Source organism: Euleptes europaea, chromosome 19, assembly GCF_029931775.1.
Source record: "Euleptes europaea isolate rEulEur1 chromosome 19, rEulEur1.hap1, whole genome shotgun sequence".
NCBI classification, from domain to species: Eukaryota; Metazoa; Chordata; class Lepidosauria; order Squamata; family Sphaerodactylidae; genus Euleptes; species Euleptes europaea.
In genome coordinates, this window is record NC_079330.1 from 1,294,547 (window position 1) to 1,318,779 (window position 24,233).

The following is a 24,233-nucleotide window of genomic DNA, read 5'->3' on the forward strand; positions in this document are numbered from 1 at the left end:
TCTATATTTCTTCCACCTCCCTGTAACTCCCCGTTCTCCATTTATCTGTCTGCTATCTCTCTCCCGCAAATACTTTCCAAGATCATTCCTCATCCTTCCTAGCAAGTCCATCTTTCTTACGCTTTGACGCAGATCTATGATTTTACATTTGGGGGACTCGCGGCCCGTTGATGCTAGGGGAGGGGAAAGCAAGATATATTTCTGTGGGGCCTTTGGGAGGACAGAGATGTGACATGACGAAGCACAGACATCTTTTGCCGCCAGCTTTCAGAACCTCTTCTGGTGGGCTGGAACTCTACATGGCTATAAAAATATTCTAGGCAAGTACAGGTTGAGACAGCAAAAACTCCTATCCCAATTCTCAGGACAGGCTCATGCCCTGAGGAAGTCCTGCATTCTTCCTCCTAGTTGAGTGAAGCAGAAAAACTACAACAGCAATGTGCAGTGGGACCTCTGACTCACATTGCAGTCAGACACACAACCAAAGGTAACCACTTCAGCCAGGACGCCGGTAAAAACCTTTCTAAAAGCACTTGCTGCTAAAATTCTGCCCATGAGATGCCTTTAGGGAGTAGCCCAAGTGGAAGCCAGGCGTGCAGTTCTAAGACGTTGCTCGATTCTTTCGAGCAGGAAGCTGAAGGCCGACCCATCTTCCAACGAAAGGTGTTGATTTTGGGATGTGGCGCAGGAAATCCCACTGGAGAGTCAGAAGGCAGTAGGGAGATAAGAGGCTGTTGCTTGGCGTAGGTTGGCAGAGCTCTCTTCATTTCAACCTGGCTGCAGCTCCCAGACCACCAAGATGACCTGGTTTCCACCTGGAAGGGGACATCTGCCCTCCATGGAGGCAACCTGAGCTTCTGGAAATGGCTCCGAAACAGGCTGGAGCTTGTGTCAGAATATGTTGGGTGCAATTGTCACGTCTGACCATACGCTGCTGAGGGTCTAGGGGAAAGAGTCCCAGAAAGCCTGGGCCCAGAATCATTAAGAAAATAATTGCAGTACTGCACTCAACATCTAGTTTGCCCCGGATATAGGTGAGTGCACAAAACATTACAGTAAAGCAATTTTGGTGTGATGATAAGTGCAGTCGTATCGAGCATTTGGCCAATACACAGGAGCGCATGCCTGCATCAGTCAGGCTCTGGACAAAACAGATTTTGATGCAGTCATACTGGCAATCACATCAAGACTGCTTTTTTGCATTGTTTTATCAATGTGCAAAGGTACATTGACCGTGAGGAGGAGGGGGAAAGAAGCTGAAAACTGCAACAGACCGAATGTGCTTCGGTTCTGGAATTCATTTGTGCACTCTTGTAGTTAAGCTGGAAATAATAGAATTTAGGAAAGAGTGAAGTTTTGGGACAGCAATGGAAAGGGGTGGGGGGAAATTGGCTCACCCCCCCACACACACACACACACCAGCTAAGAGGCAATGGGAGAGAATTCTCCATTTGCACACACTGAGAGCCCCCTTAGCTAGCCCCACTTCATAGGACCCTCCAGAGCTGTAGTCCTCATGGCTGGTTGGGGAAAGAAGCCATAAACTTCTTTCTGCCAGTTTTATATTTGCCTGGGAAGTGTAACTTACCCTTTTCCCATCCTGGGCAAGCCACACTTACCCAGTGAGCTTAATGGCTGATAACAGACCACAGATGTATCTAATCCTTCCCCGCCTTGTGAAGTTAGTTGCACATTTTACGGCTCTGTTTGCTGTTGTCAGATCGATCAGCATAGGGGGCTGCTTTATTATTCTTCCTGGCGATGGCTCTCTCAGGTCTTTCTTAGCTGGGTGACCAACAGACCTTTTTATGGGAGAGGCCAGGAACATGCCTGGGACCATCCACGTGCAAAACCGCGACCACAACGGCCTTTCCCTGGACAACGGTATTGATTTTCCCCACATCTGGACTAAAGTTGGCATCGTGTGCTGGAGAAAAGAGCGCCTGGCTTTGTATCCTGGAAACTGCTGTGGAAATGATAACTCAAGATGAAATTCTGCCTCTGGTTTTATTTGGTGGAAAAACAGCCCAAACAGCCCAATCCTCCAATCTGCTATAGAGCCAGTCAAGCGAGCAGACAACCTTGCTGGAGCTACTGTCTGTTTCTCACCGCCCCCCACCCCAATTTTTTAATAAAAGGATTAGGAATCGTTCGGCTTTTGCCACAATCAGCACAGAGGAAGTGGAGGCTTGTAGGCAAAGCGTGGAGCATTGTCTGATGCTTGTTCACTTCTGCTATTCTGTATGGAAGATATAAGAAAATTCCATACTCTGCCAGGGTGTGTAAATGTGCCCTGGGGAAGATTGAAAGTATTGACCATATGCTCTTGTATTGTCCATTTTATTGTGAAATTCGTGCGGTCCTTTTAGATCCCTTTCTTTCAAATCATGCAGATCAAGCTGATGATAGTAAGATCAAATTGTTGTTATCCTCCCGAGTTTCTGAGACTATTGAATCTGGGGCTAAATTTTTTGATGAAATTGTTAAGAGGCGGAGGTTAAATGATGTTTAGAGGGTTGGTTTTATTTGATCGACTGCTTGATGGTATGCCAATAAAGGTATTGAAATTTGAAATTTGACTGATGCTCATTTGCCAGATCTGCATTTTTGGGCTTGTAAAAAGGCACCAGATTTGAGAGCTGAAGACAAACTAGCCACTGGGGATGAGTGAAAAAAGAGCCCCACAGGCCAGCAAATCCTTTGGTGACAGAAGGGGCTGGAAAGGTGTGTTTGCGCGGTGGGTTCATCTCTTCCTTTTCGCCCGACCGGAGGCCTAACTAGATATTACAGAGAGGGAAAGTCCGCTGCTTCCATCCACCAACCCCCCGCTGGTCATGGACGGTGTGGGGAATGTAACTCGCCTTTGGTTTTTCAGTGTCTGCTGCTGATGAATTCTTGTTATTCTTTGCTTGCAGGGCCCCTAACAGTTTCACTTGGTACAAACTTGAAATACCCTCCACACACACACAAACACAAACACCAGCACCACAATCCCTCATGCCATACATACCATATCATGAGCCATGAAAGAAGATTTAATCCTTAAATTACTGTTACATGTCTGAAAAGTGCCCGCCTTTGCTATTTTTGTTTAATAGAACCATAGAATCATAGATTTGGAAGGGGCCATCCAGTCCAACCCCCTGCTCAATGAACAAAGGCTCCGCAAGCTCTCGAGAAAGTTCTTTGAGCGCTTTCGGGTGCATACCATCTAACAACACCCAGCCTGAGAGTCCTTCAGGTGAACTATTTTTTAACTTTCTGGTCACTAAAAGGAGATTATCCTGTCAATGTCTTGATGTTTGAGTTCTAATGGACCAACAAGAACATGTGAAGCTGCCTTATACTGATCAGACTCTTGGTTCATCAGGGTCAGTATTGCCTAGTCAGACTGGCAGCGGCTCTCCAGGGTCTCAGGAAGCGAAAGGTCTTTCACATCACCTACTTGCCTAATCCCTTTAACTGGAGATGCCAGGGATTGAACCTGGGACCTTCTGCATGCCAAGCAGATGCTCTACCACTGAGCCATGGCTCCCTTCTTGAATGTAATTTCAGAGGGGTGTTGGTCTACTAGTGCCCTAGCCTCAGGCATGCTGTTAGAGTTAAACTCTTTTTGGGAATGATGCAAACAGCCAATCACAATAACCCTGAGCTCTTCTTCCCTCCTCCAGCTCCTCCCATCTCCATCTCGGTCATCGCTGCGGACACCCCCGCCCCCTTCAGCCGCTACCAGGCTCAGAACTTCACCTTGGTTTGCATCGTCTCTGGTGGAAAGCCGGCACCCATGGTAAGTCATCTCGGTGTGGGAGGGGAAAGGTGGAGATGGATTGCACCGTCTGCAACTGCCAGGGCATGAACACATGAGGCTGTCTTCTACTGAACCAGGCTTTTGGTCCATCAAAGTCAGTATTGTCTACTCAGACCCGCAACGGCTCTCCGGGGTCTCAGCCAGAGAAAGATCTTTCACATCACCTACTGCCTGGTCCTTTTATAGCTAGAGAGGCCAGGGATTGAACCTGGGACCTTCAGCATGCCAAGCAGTTGCTCTACCACTGAGCCACAGCCCCTCCTAGGGTAAGTGACCAAAGTCTCTCCAATATACTGCAGTGGCCAGTGAGTCAGTTCTTGGTAATGCAATCTTGGTCCATTGCAGTTCAGCTGAGTCCAGGACAGCAGTGTGATTGGCCACAGGCATAGACAGCTTTAAAAAGGTATTAGACAAATGACTAAAGGGAACCTCCATGTTCAGGGGCAGTCTGCCTGTGAATTTCCATGCACAGGAGGCAACGTTGGGGGAAGGCCTCGGCCTCTCTGCCCTGTTGTTGGTCCTCCAGAGGAACTGGTTGGCCGCTGTGTGAGACAGGATGCTGGACTAGATGGACCCACACTGGTCTTGTCTAGCAGGGCTTGAATTTGCAGCATTCTCGGGATCAAAACAGAGAAGACACTGAGAGATTCTTAGAATCATAGAATCATTGAGTTGGAAGGGACCAGCAAGGTCATTTAGTCCAACCCCCTGCACAATGCAGGAAATTCACAACTACCTCCCTCCCACACCCCAAGTGACCCCTACTCCATGACCAGAAGATGGCCAAGATCAGATCCTTGGTCAGATTCTGTCATCTTCTTCACGATGTTGATAGAAGCCATGAAGGAGCCCTTCATGTTTCCTTCCCTTCAGGGCACACCCTTACCTGGGGTTGGGTTCTTAACTGGAAGACCAAGGGCGAAAACGCAGGGTCACTTTATCCTCCTTTAATCCCTGTTTCAGCCAGGATTAAGCCAGGATCGAACGCATGCATTTCACCTAATGTGCATTCGATCCTGGCTAAAACAGGGATTAAAGGAGGATAAAGCGACCATGCGTTTTCGCCCCAAGACTCTGGACTTAGGTGAGGCCGAGCCTCAGTTTCTGGGCTCTGAAATGGGAACTGTAGTGACCTGCTTCTCAGGGCTGTTGTGCGAAAGAGTATGGTTCTTCGGTGCCTCACTGTGCGTATGCTTTGAAGACAACACCTTCCCCTACAATCCAGGGCACACCCAATGTTTTATTCCATCGAGCCGTTGTCTCATTTCCCATTCGAGGCTGTCTCTCTGGGCTGCGCTCCCCTGAGTGGCTTCCTTTTATACAAACACGTGCAGAAGATGGAAGGGGTGGAAGTTCTAGGATTCTGTGGAATTATTCCTACTTATTCATTCTCATATCTGAAGTACTGAAATTCTAAAAAGTGGCGGGGGTGGGAGAAAGACTTTCGCTGTTTTTGAAAAACACAACACTTATCTGCAAACATTCCCATGGCTGTTTCATTACACCATGACATCAGAGGCTTGAAAGGAGCTTTTTGGAAACAGAATGCAATCTTCTCCTCAGAGAGACAAATTCAAAAAGATTTTAACAGGCGTTACTTCTGCAGAGGAGCTGTACCGCAAGCTATCCGCGCAGAGCCCCCCTCCCTGCATAACAGAATCTGCCGTGTGCATGCACCTGCGTGGTCTCACAGCTAGAGAAGCTCTTGGATTGGATGTGGCTAAGATGGCACTCTGCACGTGCTTAGGACCACCCTTGTCGTATTGCTGTCCGCTTCTCCAAAGGCTGCTTTCACACATGCAAAATCATGCACTTTCAATCCACTTTCAGTGCACTTTGCAGCTGGATTTTACTGTGCCAAATGGCAAAATCCACTTGCAAACGATTGTTAAAGTGGATTGAAAGCGCATTATTCAGCATGGGGGAAAGTGCCCTAAGGCTCTGTGCTTGAAATGCTGGAACGCCCACCTGCCCATGTTTCTAAGCTGTTTTCTGGGCCAGCATTATGGGAACACTAACGCCTTTCTCAGTCTGGCCCTGTGGTTCGATGCTCCGTGCCTGGGGCTCCCTGGTCCCACCCAACAATCACACACGTGGCCACGCATGAAGCTGCCTTAAACTGAATCAGACCCTCAGTCCATCAAGGTCAGCACTATCCACTCAGACCAGCAGCGGCTGTCCGGGGTCTCAGGCAGAGGTCTTTCACATCACCTGCTGCCTGGTCCTTTTGAACCATTTGGGATCCTCTGTCAACCTCCTTATTTTTGAAAGATGTATGAACATAAGAACATAAGAAAGGCCCTGCTGGATCAGACCAAGGCCCATCAAGTCCAGCAGTCTGTTCACACAGTGGCCAACCAGGTGCCTCTAGGAAGCCCCCAAACAAGACGACTGCAGCAGCACCATCCTGCCTGTGTTCCACCGCACCCAAAATAATAGGCCTGCTCCTCTGATACTAGAGTGAGTAGGTATGCAGCATGACTAGTATCCATTCTAACTAATAGCCATGAATACCCCTCTCCTCCATGAATATGTCCACTCCCCTCTTAAAGCCCTCCAAGCTGGCAGCCATCACCACATCCTGGGGCAGGGAGTTCCACAATTTAACTATGCGTTGTGTGAAAAAATACTTCCTTTTATTTGTTTTGAATCTCTCGCCGTCCAGCTTTAGCAGATGACCCTGTGTTCTAGTATTATGGGAGAGGGAGAAAATGTATGGTGCATGCACAGTTTGCCACTGCTTTCAGGGCCTTCATGTGCTTTCCTGCTTCCCTGTATACCTGTACCTGGATAAAACAGTGCAAAAAATCTCATCTTGATGCATACAATTGAACCAACGATTCTTTGTGTGGGGTGTTTTGGATGGAATCCTGAAGGGAGCAATTTTTTGTTCTAAATTTGATAAATTTATCTTTTTACTTTCTGACTCTGATTCACATGTAACCCTCAGAATGTCACAATTTGCTACAGCAGCCAGGAAGATTAGAGCTCTTGAAGTTATTAAGAAAAATTCTGCACAGGAAATCAAATAATGTTTTAATAGAGATTGTGCATGTAATTGATTTTACCAGGGCAATGTATACCGTTGTAATTTTATCTTTTTCTGATATTTTAACTTTTCTGTATATACGTAAGGACGTTTTGTAATGGCCTATGGCTAAACAAATAAACGAATACTCAGTAACACATTGCAAAAAAAAAAAAAGATTCCTGATGGGGTCCTATGTATGATTTTTTGCAATGTTTGCTAGGTGCACATATGAACATGGGGGGATATGAAAGAAGCAGAGTGGCCCTGCTTCCACATCTGGTCTTAATGTTAGAAATTCTCCTAGTTAAAGCGGAGTTCAGGAGGCGTGGAATGCCGGAGAGGGTGACGCTTGGGAGCAGTGGAGGGGCAGAATGGGGACGTGCCTGTGTCCGCACTGCAGTCTTCTCAGCGCCTTCTCTTCTTCCTCTCTCCAGGTGTACTTCAAGAGAGACGGGGAGCTGATCGAGGTGGTGCCCCTGGCGGAACCCCCCGTCAACGCTGCTAGCTTGCAAGACGGCCGAGCATCTCGGAACCTGCTGAACCGGGACCTGGACGACACCAAGATGCAGAAGTCGCTGTCCCTGCTGGACGTGGAGGACCGGGGCGGGAGGCCCTTTACGGAGGCCCCTTTCAAAGGCCTCACCCCCAACCAGGGACTTCTGTTTAGCCCCGCCACAGAGGTCGTCCCAGAGACTGTGGTGAGCCGGGAGTTTCCGCGCTGGATCCACAATGTGGAGCCCGTCTACTACTTCCACCACACCCACATCCCCATCAGCGACGGGACCGTGGAGGTGCGGGCAATGCTCATGTGGACGCTTAACCCCCAGATAGACAATGAAGCCCTCTTCAGTTGCGAGGTGAAACACCCCGCCCTCTCTATGCCCATGCAGTCCGAGGTGACCCTAGGTAAGAGGGAGGGGCTCGAGCGCCGTGGCTGGTGGGAGAACGGGGTGGGGCGGGCGCTGCAGGAGTAGGTGCGCACCTGTCAAGGTGACGGGGTTGCACACCAGCTTTGTCTGTCCCAAGCTCTTTCCTGTCAACTATTACCATGAATGCAGGCACTTCCAGACGTTGGTTTCTCCAGGACGGACAGTAGATACCCACCCGGAAGTGAAACGGGAAGCACTTCCTAGAAGTGAACAAAGAGGAAGGGATTTTAATAATGGCAGGGATGCAGATTTGCCACCGACAGTGGGGGGGTGCACGGCTCCTGACTACAGGGAGAACGTAACAGTGGAGAGGGGCAACCAGAGAAGGCCAGTGACGACAATCCCAGTCTCCGTGGGCCTCTGTGGCTCCCTGGTTCCCTTTCTGGCTTGGAGCCCCCGTTTGGAGCGGAGCTTTGGGACCAGAAGCCACTGGCGTAGAGCCACAACGAGTTGCCACCTGGCGCCCCGCCGAGCGCCAGTTGCCAGCAAAAGACCTGTGATTGCTGGAGCAGGCTAGGATCTGGAGGTTCATCCATGGAGGGTGGAACAGCAGGCTGTGCAGGGCATCCAGGCTTCCTATGCCCATGGGTGTGGAGCGAGGGAAGGAGGTCTGCAGGAGCAGCGCGTAATTAGCAAAGGGCCGTGCCTCAGTGCTATGCTTGCAGAAGGCCGCTGGTTCAGTGCTCCGCCTCTCCAGGTAAAAGGGCCAGGTAGGAGGGGATGTGAAAAACCCTTTTCTGCCTGAGACCCTGGAGAGCGGTTGGCAGTCTGAGGAGACCATGGTATGATTCCATATAAGTAGGGTTGCCAGGTCCCTCTTCGTCATCGGTGGGAGATTTTGGGGGTGGAGCCTGAGGAGGGCGGGGTTTGAGGAGGGGAGGGACTTCAATCCCATAGTCCAATGGCCAAAGTGGCCATTTTCTCCAGGTGAACTGATCTCTATCAGGTGGAGATCAGCTGTAATAACAGGAGATCTTCTGCTATTACCTGGAGTTTGGCAACCCTACCTATAAGGCAGCTTCATGTGTAATGCAGGAGGCAATGCTTATGCCTTCCCCTGCAAAAACGTAATGTCATTTTTTTCTCCCCTTGAGCTTTGAAACCATAAATAAGCTCAGCTGGGGGTGAGAAGAAGGAGTGCTGGGCAGGGATTTGCTGGGGGAGCTGACAGGCCTGGGAAGCGGGGGGGGGGGTGTTCCTCCCTCCTGCAGATTCTCTCATTGAAGAGCATCAGCAAATGCAGATTTGATTTCTCATGTTTGCTGAGAAGTATAATTTATTTATATACTTCATTAAGAGCCCACCTTTCTTGCTGCAACTCAAGGCAGGTTACAAAATGTAAAAATAATGTAACCAGACAGCAAAAGATGGCGTGGAACTCAACTCCACGCAGAAATGATAATTGTTTTCCGGGCGGGAGCAGGGGGGCGGCAGGCAGAGTCCCTTTTTAATCAGCAAGGGCTAATTGCCTCCGGAGCGTTTGTGTGGTTTGAGGCTCTACTTTGCTAATAGAGTCCATGAATAAGGAAGTAGCAGCGACAGTCATGTCCCCCATCACAGATTCTGGGTTTTTTAACTAAGGAATCCTATGCTTATTCCCACTTTTCTGTTTGTTCATTCTGGAGATTTCTGTGCTGCCTCTCCAGAATCCTGCTTGAGGCGGTTTACAATTAAAACAATCAATTACCAATGTAAAAACAACAAGCCAGCAAAGCAAGCCCACGGTCATTAATAAAAAAGCAGAATAAAACTGTCTATAAAACAGACCTGAGCCCAGAAGCTGGCGATAAAACAGGTGGAAAAGATTAAACCCTCTAATTAAAAGCCCAGGTGAAAAGGCTTCCTTCCATTTCCCCAGAAAGTACACCTAGGGACCTGTGGCAGGATATGGGATCTTAATAGTTAATCATGTGCCTTTAATTAATCAACTTAGGTTTGTTTAATCAGCTGACAGCCCAAACCTTGGAGAACCTGAAGTGTCGGGGCACTCTCAAGCTTTTTCTTTAGCCAGAGAAGTTTGCTGGGGCTAAGCCAAAGAGCTCCCTTCTAGGGTTGCCAATTCCGGGTTGGGAAATCCCTGGAGATTTGGGGGGTGGCCCCCCGGAGGGTGGAATTTGAGGAGGGGAGAGCCTTAACAGGGTATAACGCCATAGAATTCACCTTGCAAAGCAGCTGTTTTTCTCCAGGCGAACTGATCTCTGTAGTCTGGAGATCAGTTGTAATTCCAGGAGATCTCCAGGCGTTACATGGAGGCTGGCAACCCTAGTCCCTTGCTGGCTCAGTCCAAAGGGCTGTGTGGCTCAGCATCTTGTTTCCAGCAGTGGCCATCCAGGTGCTTCCAGGTAGCCTGCAAACAGGAGATGAAGGCAGCTGCTGTTCCTCCCTGTTTGTTCTCAGATATGCTGCCTCTGAACATGGAGTTCCCACCGAGTAATCATGACTAAGAGGTGTTGATGGAGCCTTCCATGAATTTATCTCATCCTTTTTAAAGCCATTTAAACTAGGCACTTCCTGTCCAGTCCTACTAGGCTGGGAGGGGGGAGAGATTTGAGAGCAGGGTTGCCAACCTCCCGGTGGGGCCTGGAAAAATCTCCCATAATTACAACTGATGCGCGGACCACAGACAACAGTTCCTTTGGAGAAAATGGCAGGTTTGGGGAGTGGAGGCTATGGCATTATACCTCGCCGAGGTCCCTCCCCTCTCCAACCCTCTCCCTCCCCCAGGCTCCATTCCCAAATCTCCAGGAATTTCCCAACCTAGAGCTGGCAACCCTATTTGCAAGCTAGGTTTCTGAGGGAAACAAATTGGGGCAATGACAGGAAGGAACGCGGGCGGGAGGGTATTCTTCCAGGCGTCCAGTGCTGGGATTCTCTCTCTCTCTCTCTCACTCTCCCCCGAACTAATGAAGTTCCTTTTCCCCCTTCAGCTCTGCCTGCTTGTACTTTCATTATGTCTAATGGGCTCTGCAGGCCATTAGCAGCCGTCTGAGGCGCAATGCATGTCTTCCGACTGAGCTCTCTTGTCACACTGAAATGATAGCCCTGCCTTCCTCCCCACGCGGTTCCTGCTCTCTGTCTCTCTCTTTCCTTCTTTCCTTTCTCTCTCTCCCTAATAGAAATCCTGGCTTAAGAGGTGCTTCTCTGGAGGGTGAGGGTGGGATCATCTTTGCTCTGGTTGTTCTTGCCCCTCCTTTGCGCGCAACGTGGGACCACTAACGAGTCTTGGTGGGAACCCGGATAAACGGAGCTGGGGATCTCTCTTCTCCGCCTCTCTGCACTCATCCTTGGTTTCGTTCAAGCAACTTAAGCTTGCTAGGACTACACCTCCGAAGCATAGAAACCACAGCACTCCTCCTTTAAACAAGAATCAAGAAGAAATCAAGTCACCTTTTTGTCTCAGGCACTCATCCAGCAGCAACCAACGGCTGGCGTGATTTCCCAGCTCTGGATGAGAAGATCACAGGAACTGTCTGGTGGGCAAAAGACTCAAGCTTCAATCTGCATCTTGTTTCACATAATGGCAACCAGATGTCCCCAGGAAGCCCAGGCCTGAAGACAACAGGTCCCTTCTTCTGTTGGTTGACCCCAGCAATTGGCATCCCTGGGTATGCTGCCTCTGAATATGGAGGTTCCATTTCTCTGTATGGCCAATTGATGTGGGTAGCCCTATGATCCGTGAATTTACTGGATTTGTTCTCAAAGCCATCTAACCCTGTGGCCATCAGCATCTGTTAGCCATTAATTCAGCATGGATAATTAAATAGTATGTGGGGGGAAATTCATTCTTTTCCTTTTCTTAAACTGACTGCCAATTTAGCCAACAACAGGAAGTGAAGAACCAAAGCGTTGGGGGAACTGTACTTAGAACACAAAGAGAAGGGCAACAGGGAACAGCTGCTCATTCGTGCTTCAAAAGGGGGGGTACGGTACGGCTGGCATTGCCCCCTCTCAGAAACTGGCTTTGGGGTCCAGCCCCACTCAGGTTAGCCTCACTCCAGGACTGTTTCAGTTGTTGATGCAGGAAAAGAGAGATCCAGCCGCCATCCCCGGGCCTTGAGGTCTCTCTCAACCACTTCTGAGGAGACTGTATCCTGGAGCTTCTTAGCCGGCACCGCGGATCAGACAGCCTTCGGAGCTGATCCGGGGCCTTAGCGAAAACTCTCCGTCAAAGGAGGCCTTAATCACTTTATAGAAGTCATTAAAGCCCCGTCTCTTGATCCACGGCTGCCGTTGGCCCCTTTCCTCTTCTTGCCGGCTGCAGGAAGATTAGCCCATGTTCTGTAAGGCGCTAATCCGGGGAAGGGTGTCCTGATCAAACAATCCACTGAGTTGCGGCTTCGCAAAGAGCTTCTCTTTTCCTGTCAAACTTGGCATTTACATATTAAAGACAAAATACCTTTTATGTTAATCCCAGAGGAAAAGCCATCTTGGGCTGAGGGAGACATAAATCTTGCACTTGCCAGATAATGGGGCACGTCAAAGAGACCCTCTGCTTGGGGGAGAGGGGCTCAAAACCTCCTCCTCCACCACCACCCCCTTGTGTATTTTCAGCTTTGGAAGTTGCCGGAGCAACAGCCCAGGGGGACAGAGATGGGGCTGGGCCAAATTTTCCTGGGCAACCACTCTCTGGTACAAAAAGGGAAGCTTCTCTGAACGGAAGGTCTTCTCCAGAAAACACCACTAAAAAGTGACTTTTCCATCTCACTTTGGCTCGATTCCACTGCTCTTTGCTGCCATTTTTGCCAACCAATCAGGGACCACCTAAGTAGGGTGGTTATACCATGGCAGGATATAGCCAATGAGGATATAGCCCAGTGATGGCGAACCTTTTAGAGACCGAGTGCCCAAACTGCAACCCAAAAACCCACTTATTTATCACAAAGTGCCAACATGGCAATTTAACCTGAATACTGAGGTTTCCTCCCAGCTCGGCAAGGGAGGGGGGCGCAGGGAGTCCAGGGAAGGGGGGGCTCCCCTTCAAAGCCGGGCACCGGGGAGTCTGGGGAAGGGGGTGGGCTTTGAACAGCTCCGTGCTCCCTTCAAAGCCCCCGCCGCCCCCGTGCGGGCCCACAGAGAGGGCTCGGCGTGCCGGTCTTGGCACGCGTGCCGTAGATTCGCCAACACGGATATAGCCAATCAGCACCACAAAGTCAAACTAGAGTGGAAGTGATGCTTCCTGCCTACATTCTGAGTGGGAGAATATCTTTGCCCCATTTTGCAGGTCCCCCCCCCCCCAAAAAAAGGGTCAACGCAGCAGAAAACTGTGTGTGGCAGGAAGCATTTTTTTCATGAGAACAATCCCTCCTCCACAGCTTTGCCTCAGCTGTTGAATGAAACCGGTCTGAGCCCGCCCCACCTAAGTCACCGGTTATCAGACTCGCCTCCTCTTGTCTGCGGCCCCTCCCTCCCCACACCGGGCACCCTTGGACACAACTGTGCTCGTGCAACCAGCTGCTGAGTGAGCACAAAGATCTGTGGATTGGGACCCACCTCAAAAATGGGAGAATAGAACAAAACCCTTTGCGCCCCAGATCCCCAAATCATACACCAGAGTAGCACCGCTTCCTAAAGTGAGGATAATGAGAGTGCCGCCTCCCACCCCACCCCACCCCAGTGATGCAAGTGTGACTCAAGGAGGATCCACTGCTTTTTTTGCAGTGGTCTTTCAATGTGTTTGTGAGCATCAACCACACAAAACAGAAGAAGAGATACAAATCACGTGAAAAATGCGTAGTCCAAGCCTGCCATTAATGAGATAAATTCTGCGCCTTGAAGCAGAATGGAAGAGGAGTGACATGTGGGGCTTTGGGAAAGTCCAGAACGACTGAGGAAGGGAAGCTGCACGTCTCCAGGTAGGAGCATCCCAGTGACGGGCACGTGGATGCGAACCAGTCTTCTGTCTCTGAGACAAAAAACACCCTTTCCCTGTCAGAGCGCTGGCAAGTCTGAAGATCTAACGGGCCTCTTCCTCTGATCTCGACATTCTCCATTCCCGGTGAATTGATGCCTTGCGACAAGAACTTGTTCACCCAAAGACAGGCAAAACTCCGGCGCAAACACCAAGATCCATCGCTTCCTGGTGCTGTCCTGTCAGCCCGGGGCCATGCTAACAACCGGAGAGTTTTGTGCGGAGAGGCTTTCATGGCACCTGTAAATAAGAGTGAATAATTGATGGGGCACCGATTCCCCTGGCAGCCGTGATTTGTTGCCGGGCAGGCAAAGCTCTGCATGCCTTCAGGTGTTTGTGCATCGGGAGGGCTGAGGAGAAATTGCCTTTTTATTTTATAGGGCTGCAGAGAAGAGATTCCATATGCTGAATCCTCGATACCACCGCCCATCCCTTTCCCGTTTGCATGGATGTTGTCAAGGAAGAAGCAGGGCTGTGTGCCGTGGAGGCCCCGGGGCTGTTTTTGGGGTGGGGGAGAGTCACAGGAGAGAAGGTAGATCTTCCCATCTTTGACAGAAGGTACACAGAATGCCCGATTCTCCTCCCCTTTTAACTTGCGGGATTCACTGCCAATGGACACAATGATGGCCACTAGTTTTGATGGCTTTCCAAAAAGATTACACAAACCCAAATTCAATTCATATTAATCAAGGGATATCGGCTGTGATGGCTAAATGGGACCTCCATGCTCAGAGGCAGTCTGCCTCTGCATGGCAATGCTGGGAGAGGAGGCTTGGACCTCTGTGTTCTGTTTGTGGGTCTTGAGGGGGTCACCTGTTTACCCACTAAGGGAAACTGGATGCTGGAATAGATGGGCTATTTGGGTACCCAAGATGAGCTCTGAGGTTCCATCTGCAGTTCCCAGTCAGGATCTCAGTGTGGAGATGCTGGGAAGGGCCTTTCCCTACCTGAGCTCCTGCGGAGCTCCTCCCTGTCAGCGGAGACCAGAAGGTGGACCAGCGGTAGGACTCGACATAAGGCCACTTCCTGTGTCCCCCTTGCTGGCTTCCTGGTCCACTTTTTTTTTTTGAAGGGAGGGTGTTCAGTGCTTGCAAAACCTGCTTGGTGACAACTGTGGGGAAAGACCTAGGAATGCCCCAAAGAAAACTAGCATGTAAGGGAGAGTGGTCTATCTTAGTCTTATCTCTGAGAACCTAGTTGTCTACATGCAGAAATCTCATGGCCTCCTCCTTGCACTCTGGCGGGCTGCAGCCTGGACCTGAGTTGACCCCCCCCACCTGCCATTTGGTAAACCTGGATCAGTTGTGACCCCTTACCATTTGCTTCTTGGGACCGTGGTGGAGAGAGGGCAAAAATGCCCAGTCCCCCTTCCCTCCTCCATTGAGCTGACAACCCAGAGCATGGAATTTGATTACCACCTTTTATTAACAGGCATAACCGCCCTGCTGGTGTTTATTAACGGTCGTAAAAATTAGTCATCTCCTTTAAAAAACATACCCAAGCAAGGTATGTGACTCCAGGGAGTTCCCCCACTGGCTGCCTCCAGGCTGCGCCGAAAAGTCTCTCTGTTTTAGCTGACGGTCATTAATTTAACGGACTTGGCCAACGTTCTGGAATTAAGGAACCCAGCACAATGAGGTGCCGGGGTGGGGGGAGCAGAGGGTTTTACTGTCCTCTTGGTTTATTCTCTGCTCTTTTTTGCATCAAAAGTAAGTTGGTCCTTCTCTACCAGCCGTCTTCCCCAGCTGGGAGCCCCGAGCTGAAGATCTGGCCTGAACAGTCAAGGTTCAGGCCAGAAACCGGTTCTGTGGCCACTGTTCCCCACCCCCAGGTGGCGACTTGGGGTGACATGTGGAAGAAGGGATGGATGTGCCACGGGGGTCCAGCTTGTTTCTCCCAACAGGACTGGACTGGCATTGCCTCTTAGTGCCTGTGCCACCCCCAGGAGGGGTCCAGGACAGCTGTTCTAACCAGCTCTGTACCCGTCTGCCTACTCGTCTGGGCTGGGGCTGGTCTTGAGAACTTATCCTGCCCCTCTCTCTCCACAGCTTGGAGAAGATCAAAGGGCATCTAATTGGGAGGGGCCATGGCTCAGCAGTAGAGCATCTGCTTGGCTTGCGGAAGGTCCCAAGTTCAATTCCCAGCATTTCCAGTTAAAGGTGATGTTAAAGTAGGTGATGTGAAAGACCCCTGCCTGAGACCCTGGAGAGCTGCTGCCGGTCTGAGTAGACAATCCTGACCTGGATGGACCGAGGCAGCCTCCATTTGCATGTGTGGATCCAACATTCTGTTTTTCTTGATTTCCAAAGCAGATGTCTCTGGTAAGCCCATCAGTACAGCTTAAAAGCCAGAGTCCTTTGCCCCAGCACCACATAGTCAAAGGTGGACTGACGCTGACCATGGAGGCTTCATCAGTTGCTCTAGGGCTTGTCTGGACAAGTCAAACCAATAAGGCTGTGGCTCCACGGCAGAGCATCTGCTTGGCGTGCAGAAGGTCCCAGGTTCAATCCCCAGTGGCATCTCCAGTTAAAGGCACTAGGCAAGTAGGTGATGTGAAAGACTTCCGCCTGAGACCCTGGAGAGCCGCTGCCGGTCTGAGTAGACAATACTGACTTTGATGGACCGAGGGTCTGGTTCAGTATAAGGCAGCTTCATGTGTTCATGTGTTCATCAAGGCATTGGATTTGGTTTGCTGCATTCACCATTTTGTTTCTGACATCGGCCACTCAGTCCCCTCTGCAAGATGTGCACTTTTGTTTGCCCACCCTACCCGGTATCCTGGGGTTTCAAGGTATACTGGCTTGGAACATGGAGGTTTCACTCTTAACTGTCCCGAGTAAGAAACCCAGCTGGATCAGCTCCAACAGTCCATCTAGTCCTGCATAGTCTGGGGTGATGTTCTGGCAGCCCTTCATCGGTGGGGCCTTGTTTGCCGTCTCCTGTCAAAAGCAGATGTGTTTTGTATCAGTCTCTTAAAGGTCTGGCACTTGCGAAAACCAACACCGAGATGAGTAGTCAAAGGACAGAAAGGACCAGGCCAGCATGAGATTGTCGGAGATAAGATGAGAGCTATTATGGGCTGATCTGTGACGATAATGCGGTGACATGAATTGGAAGTCTAGAGTGTCTTGATGTGCTCATATTCCCCCCCTCCCAAAGTCACCCCCAGCCTCGCCTGCACAAAGTGGCAATATATTGTTCCTCCGTTGCCAAGGTAACCGTGCTCATCCAATCAGCTGTGACCCTTATCAATTCTAGCACATCTTCCCTTGTTTTTTGAAGACGGCAGTCGGGCTGAAAGTCACTCATTAATGGGGGCTCCTTGGCTTCATCTCCGCGGAAGTCACCACTTTGGAGCCGGTTTCTGCCTCCTGTGTGTGCAGCGCCAAGCACCTGGGGATTGTTTTAGGGAACGACCAGCTGTTTTGATCTCGATCTGCAGCAATGCTGGCAATTGGGGGACCCCGAAGTCTTATTTTGTAAAAGGTTCCAGGTGTTGTTTAGCCCTCCCAAAGAACGGCCGGCAAATTGGTACAACCTTTGTGCGGTGTAGTGGTGGAAAGAGCCGTCAAGTCGCAGCCAATTTATGGGGGCCCTGTAGGGTTTTCAAAGCAAAAGACATGCAGAGGTGGTTTGCCGTTGCCTGCCTCTGCATCACAGCCCTGGTATTTCTCACTGGCCTCCCGTCCAAGGACTAACCAGGGCTGGCCCTGCTTCACTTCTGAGATCTGATAAGATTGGGCTCACCTGGGCCATCTAGGTCAGGGCTCATGTGGTGCAGGAGTGATGAAATAAGCAATCTGGGGTGTGCTTTGAGCTGGAGACGGAGAACCATTTTTCAGCTCTAGAAATGGGAGGTATTAAGTAATGGGATGGGAAAGGGGGAGTGAGGGAAGGGGGAGGGGCAAAATGATGACTGGTGTATTCTCTCCCTGAACTAAATCTTCTCTTCCAGGATACTATAAGCTGTTTGGGGCTGGAGCAGGCCAATTCCCCATCATCGTCGGTTTTCCTTTTCTTATAAAAAGATGCTTACATGAATACACGAACACATGAAGCTGCCTTATACTGAATCAGACCCTTGGTCCATCAAACTCAGTATTGTCTACTCAGACCGGCAGAGGCTCTCCAGGGTCTCAGGCAGGGGCCTTTCACATCACCTACTTGCCTAGTCCCTTTCATTGGAGGTGCGGGGGATTGAACCTGGGACCTTCTGCATGCCAAGCAGAGGCTCTACCACTGAGCCACGGCCGCTCCCTTAACTGTCTTCAACATTTGGCGTTTCCTGGAGAATAATGCAAGGAGGGGGAGTGTCTTTAATTGACAGAGGGACATTTCCTGGGGAGTCCCCTGAGTGTGCAAAAAAACAACAACCCAACCCTCTTGCCAGGGAATGCCCTTGTTGGGCTGCATTCCTGATGGGCACTCAACTGTCACGTTTGCTCTTAGAAGGAGTCGTGATGGTGATAACAAAGAACAGAAGCCTCTGGAGGATCTGCTGAGTCTCTTTCCCCTGTTGAATAAGTACACTCCTGGAGGGGCCGTGGCTCAGTGGTAGAGCATCTGCTTGGCATGCAGAAGGTCCCAGGTTCAATCCCTGGCATCTCCAGTTAAAGGGACCAGGCAAGTAGGTGATGGGAATGACCCCTGCCTGAGACCCTGGAGAGCTGCTGCCAGTCTGAGTAGACAACACTGACTTTGATGTACCCAGTGTCTGATTCAGTATAAGGCAGCTTCATGTGTTCATGTGTTTAAAAACTTCCCTTTTTAGGGGAGGGGCCGTGGCTCAGTGGAGGAGCCTCTGCTTTGCACACAGAAGGTCCCAGGTTCAATCTCCGACACCTCCAGTTAAAAGACGTCAGGTAATAGATGATGTGAAAGACCCCGGCCTGAGAGCCCAGAGAGCGGCTGCCAGTCTGAGTTGACAGTACTGAACTTGACAGGCTAATGGTTTGATTTCAGTTGCAGACAGCTTCATATGTTGGACAGTGATCCCCAGCGCCTTTCTTTAATGCATAGGCCAAGGTTTTTAACTCCAGGGATCTTGTTTTATCTTGACCCTTGCATCCTGCATTTTCAGATAAATGCGTACTGAGTGAATGTTTTGAAGCACAGCCAACCAATTTCCTGGGGCAGCAAACCGAGCAAAGTGGGGGCCAGCTCAGCTTTTGGAGTCATTCTTATGTGGCATTTGTTCATTGGGCTCCGCAGCTCCAGGGGGCAAGACCAGACCTGGAACCTGGCAAGCCCCCTGAGCCCCTACTTGGGGTGGGCGGCACTGCTGCCTCACCAGGACCCCACCAGGTCCTGGCAGCCAGGTGACTGGCTGGATCTGCCTGTCCTCCCCTGGATCTGCCGCACTGGCCGAGTCTCTGCTGACCTCCTGTGGCTTGATTGCTGGGACGTGGCTTGGGACCGTCCAGAGGCTGGGTGGTCAAACACCTTGATGGGCCAGAGGGAGCAGTGTCTGGAGGGGGGAATGGGAGAGTGCGGCTGGGAAGGAGGGGACCTGGCCCACCCACTCTCTTTTTCTGCAGTGGCTCCCAAAGGACCCAAGATCCTGATGACCCCGACGAGGGCCCGAGTGGGAGACACGGTTCGCATCCTGGTGCAGGGCTTTCAGGTGCGTAGTGATGCCTCTTCCTGGCTTTGCCAGCTCTGCAGTGTGGTCCATCCTGTCGGGACAGATGGGCATCTCGGGTGGGGTCTTGGTGGAGGGTTGGTTTCAATGGACGGCAACCAGTAAATAACAAAAGGAGATCAAATACAAGGGCAACCCAAGGGAGGGTGGATGAGATATCTGGAAATGCCACCTTGTGGTGACCTTTCCCAGTAACACATTGGTGTGGTGAACTAAAGCCTAGATTTCCTTAAGGAGAACTTAAATGAATCTTTTATCCGTCACATTTTTATCCTACCCTTCCTGAAAGGAGCTCACAGTGGCACATCCACCGTCCTCCCCACCCTAATTTAGCCTCACAACAGCCTTGTGAGGTAGCTTAGGCAGAGATTGTCTGACCTGAGGCCTCCCAGCCAGCATCATGGGTTTGTGGGGATTGGAATATGTGTCTCCCTGGTCTTTTTCTTGACATCCTCATCACTATACCCAGAGAAGAAACGGGGGGAGGGGTTTTTGCTTCGTTACACTCAGCTGAAAAGAGCACCCTGCATGCAGAAGGAGAATGGAAGGGGGGGGGCTTTGGGTGCATGGATAAGTCTCAGAGTGGGAGGAGCCATGGCTTTCCCTTGCTTTGCATGCAAAAGGTCCCTGGATGAATCCCTAGAATTTCCCGCTAAAAGCATTTCAGGAAGCAGGTCCGGGAAAGGCCTTGGAGCAGGGCTGCGCTCTGGAGCGGTCTGCCTGGGCCCGTCGTCCAACTTTACTGGCACTCCCACCAGCCAGTTGGCTGACATGACAATTTGCCCCCGCAGGCTACCCCAGCTTGCTTTTTGCCACCACCACCACCCCAGTGCCAAGCACGAGGTGGGGGATTTGAGGCACCCAGCATGCTGCCTCTCGCCCCATTAACTCGCTGGGGATTTGAGTGCTCTCGGCTGCCTTCTCATCAGCATCCGAGTCTGTTGTCGTTAGGAGGCAATTGGAGGCAGCCGGCAAAGTAGCTGCCACTTAATCTACGCAGGGCGTGGAGCGTGTTCAGCGCAAAGTGGCGGGTGCGGGGCTTTCAGCGAAGGGGGAAAGCAATCTGTTCTCCCATGGACTCGGGACAGCAGAGATGCAAGTGGGCGCTCACGGTGCGGAGGGGGCACAGTACCCCTGCTGTACGTGCAGAGCACCCCCAGGAGCAAGGCCCAGTTGAAGGCTGCAGATGTGGGGGGAGACCTTTCTCCGCCAGAGACCTTGCTGAGCCGCTGCCAGCCAGAGCAGGCGATGCTAAGCTTGATGGACCAAAGGCCTGACTTGGTAGAGGGCGGCTTCAGAGGTCCCTCCCTCGGGCTCTAGCTCCAGCAGGTTGTCCATTTCTGGGGATCTGTGGGGCGGGAGGCCTGCCTTAGTGGTCAGGCAGCTGCTCTGCATGCTGAAATGCAGACCCCAGACTCTGGGAACAGGGGTTGGGTTTGGGCAAGACCTTCTTCTGCCAGAGATCCAGGAGAAGGGAGCTACTTTGCCAGGGTAGAAAGGGCTAAGCTGCAGAGACTGGGCAGGATGACGTCTGGGGCCCCAATCCCAGCGATGCCTTTGGCTCGGTTGGGTTTACAATAGCCTTCCTGGTCCTACTTATTCTACCCTCTTGGCTTGGATTGCAGAATGAAGTCTTCCCGGAACCCATGTTCACCTGGACCCGAGTCGGGAGCCGGCTTCTGGACGGCAGTGCCGAACACGACGGGAAAGAGCTGGTCTTGGAACGAGTGCCGGCGGAACTGAACGGGTCCATGTTCCGCTGCACAGCGCAGAACCCACTTGGCTCCACGGACACCCACACCAGGCTGATCGTATTTGGTACGGTAACAATTCTTGGCCTCCACTTGACTGCCCCTGGGCCACAAGTCTCTCTGGTTTGGTCCTCCAGACTCCCCCTTTGCCCTGCACACTCCTCACTGCGCATGGGAGGGGCTGTGGCTGAGTGGTAGAGCCTCTCCTCGACACGCAGAAGGTCCCAGGTTCAATCCCCGGCGTCTCCAGTTAAAGGGACCAGGCAAGTAGGTGATGCAAAAGACCCCTTCCTGAGACCCTGGAGAGCTGCTGCCAGTCTGAGTAGACAATACTGACTCTGATGGACCAAGGGTCTGATTCAGTATAAGGCAGCTTCATGCTGTAGATGTAGTGTACCTTCATTTCAGTAAAGCCTTTGATAAAGTCCCCCATGATCTTCTTGAAACAAAGCTAGTAAAATGTGGGCTGGACACTGCTACTCTTAGGTGGATTGGTAATTGGTTGACCAACCGAACCCAAAGGGTGCTCATTAATGGCACAACTTCATCCTGGAGAGGAGTGACCAGTGGGGTACCACAGGGGTCTGTCCTGGGACCGGTACTATTTAATATTTTTATAAATGACTTGGATGATGGAATAGAGAGCATGCTAATCAGATTTGCAGATGACACCAAGTTGGGAGGGGTAGTTAATACCCCAGAGGACAGGGTCAGAGTTCAGAATGACCTTGATAGACTGGAGAACTGGGCCATAAGCAATAAAATGGATTTCAATAGGGAGAAGTGTAAGGTACTTCACCTAGGCAGAAACAACATAAGGTACAGGTACAGGATGGGAGGTAGTCAGCTTGACAACAGTACATGTGAAAGAGATCTGGGAGTCTTAGTGGGCCACAAACTGAACATGAGTCAACAGTGTGATATGGCGGCTAAGAAGGCCAATGCAATTCTGGGCTGCATCAATAGGAGTATTGTGTCTATATCAAGGGAAGTAATACTACCACTGTATTCTGCATTGGTCAGACGTCACTTGGAATACTGTGTCCCGTTTTGGGCTCCACAATTTAAGAAGGATGTTGACAAGTTGGAGCGTGTCCAGAGGAGGGCGACCAGAATGGTCAAAGGTCTGGAATCCATGTCCTATGAGGAGAGACTTAGGGAGTTGGGTTTGTTTAGTTTGGAGAAAAGAAGATTGAGGGGAGACATGATGTGTGTGTGTGTGTGTTAAGTGCCGTCAAGTCGCTTCCGACTCATGGCGACCCTATGAATGAAAGTCCTCCAAAATGTCCTATCTTTGACATATTTGAAGGGATGTCATGTTGATGAGGGAAATAGCTTCCAACTCTATGATTTTATGATTCTGTGTGTTCATGCATTCATGGTGGCTAGCCCCTGATGGGAGGATTTGGGGGGCTGGAAACAGGAATGGCATCAAACAACATTGCAACATCATTTCTGGCTAAAAAAATGGAAGTGGCATCACCATGTTCGGCAATGCTCTAAAAATCCCTTTGGTCTCTATGGTTTTTTACCATAAAGTTATAGAGGATTCCTAGAGCGTCACACAGCATGAAGATGTCACTTCTGGTTTTTCGGCCAGAATTAATGTGGAATTACATGACACAATTTCCCCTCACCTCTCCATCACCATCTCTGAAAGTTTGGGTTTTAAATGATGTTTGAACAGAGGTAGCAAGATGTGAAATTTGACCAGTGTGGTCCCTACCCAACCTCCACATGACTGCTTCTAAATGCAGTTGTTTCAGATGATGCATGAAGTAAACAGAATGCCTGTGTGACTTTTTCCCATGTAGAATTTCCATCTGATTATTTTATTTCTGTTTTTTTGCCTCTTCTTCATTAGAAAATCCAAATATCCCAAGAGGAACAGACGATTCCAATGGTAAGAAAACACCTTTCCGCCGAATTCTCTTGTGAGAACCGACTCATTCCTTTTGACGTCAACCTCTTTGAGCCTCTGGCTGTGACTTTCAGTCCTCCGCCTTCACCATTTTTGGCCCCCACCCCACCCCCAGATCTTCTGTTCTCTGCAGAATCTCTGCCCATTTTCCCCGGCTTCCCTTTATGCCCAGACGTCTTCCTAGAACACCACTGTTTCTTGCTCAGTGGAAGAGCCTCTGCCTGGCATGATCCTGGGTGCAAGGATGGTGCAAGCCAAGGGGCTTCTTTGGAGGAGGACTCTCAAAGCTGTTTGCTTTGCACGAGGAAGTTCCCTGGCTCAGTCGTCAGCATTCCCTGTTCCCAAGGGGCTCTCAGGCCACGGGGCCCACAAACGCCTTCTCTGCCTCTGCCTGAGACCTGGGAGAGCCACTGCCAATCAGAGCGGGCAACCCCAGGCTAGGTGGACCCCTGGTCTCACTCGGCAGAAGGCAAATCATAGAATCATAGAGTTGGAAGGGATCACCATGGTCATCTAGTCCAACCCCCTGCACAATGCAGGAAATTAACAACTACCTCCCCTCACATCCCAAGTGACCCCAACCCTCCCCCTGTCATGCAGGATCCCATAATCAAAGCACTCCCAACAGATGGCCATAAGATCTCCAAAGACGGGGACTCCAATGAAGATCCCCCCTCCTCTCCGGTGATAAAAATGTGACCTTTCTCCATGTTAATCATTGTACTCTCCAGTCTGATGTCAGATGTGGGCCTGCTGATGTCTCTAGAAGCAGGTTGTGCTGGATTATGAGTTCCAACATGAAATGAAATGGATTCTCCTGCTGTGGCTAAAACCTGAGCTCCTTCCCCAACAGGCTTTTTCCCTTCCCTCATCCAGGTGCAGCTCCCAGCCTCACCAGCTCCAGGCTTCTTCTGGCCCTCATCTTAACAGTGATCTTAGAAATGACGTGAAGCCTTCGCCAAGCCCTGACCCTCCCTCCAAGGGCACCCGGCAGCACTCCACATCTCCCTGGGTCGGTTTTCTATTATTTTTCTTCTTCTCCTTCTCCGCTTTCCTTTCCTTTTTCTTTTCTAAACTATTTACAGTCTTGTTATCAGTCTCTTTCTGTCTGTGTCTTGGCTTTATCATCCAGTTTAATTAAAAACAGAACAATGACCAAAAGAATTTATGCCGGGTATTGAGACTCGTGCCAGTTCTTTCCCTTTTGCGTTGCGTGGAGTCGTGGTTTTTACCAACAGGGAGGC

At 50.5% G+C, this 24,233-nt stretch overlaps 1 protein-coding gene across 1 annotated transcript in view; it reads left to right on the forward strand.

Annotated features, from left to right (window-relative positions):
• The window catches only part of IGSF21 (immunoglobin superfamily member 21), a 159,288-nt gene extending 135,330 nt beyond the window's left edge, over positions 1–23,958 (forward strand). The window contains exons 5-10 of the mRNA XM_056865473.1: positions 3,672–3,787; positions 7,274–7,745; positions 19,214–19,299; positions 20,943–21,135; positions 22,933–22,971; positions 23,866–23,958. Coding sequence (XP_056721451.1) covers positions 3,672–3,787; positions 7,274–7,745; positions 19,214–19,299; positions 20,943–21,135; positions 22,933–22,971; positions 23,866–23,939 — 980 coding nt within the window. The 3' untranslated portion in view covers positions 23,940–23,958. The remainder of the gene's footprint in view (positions 1–3,671; positions 3,788–7,273; positions 7,746–19,213; positions 19,300–20,942; positions 21,136–22,932; positions 22,972–23,865) is intronic.
• The last annotated feature ends 275 nt before the right edge of the window (positions 23,959–24,233 follow it).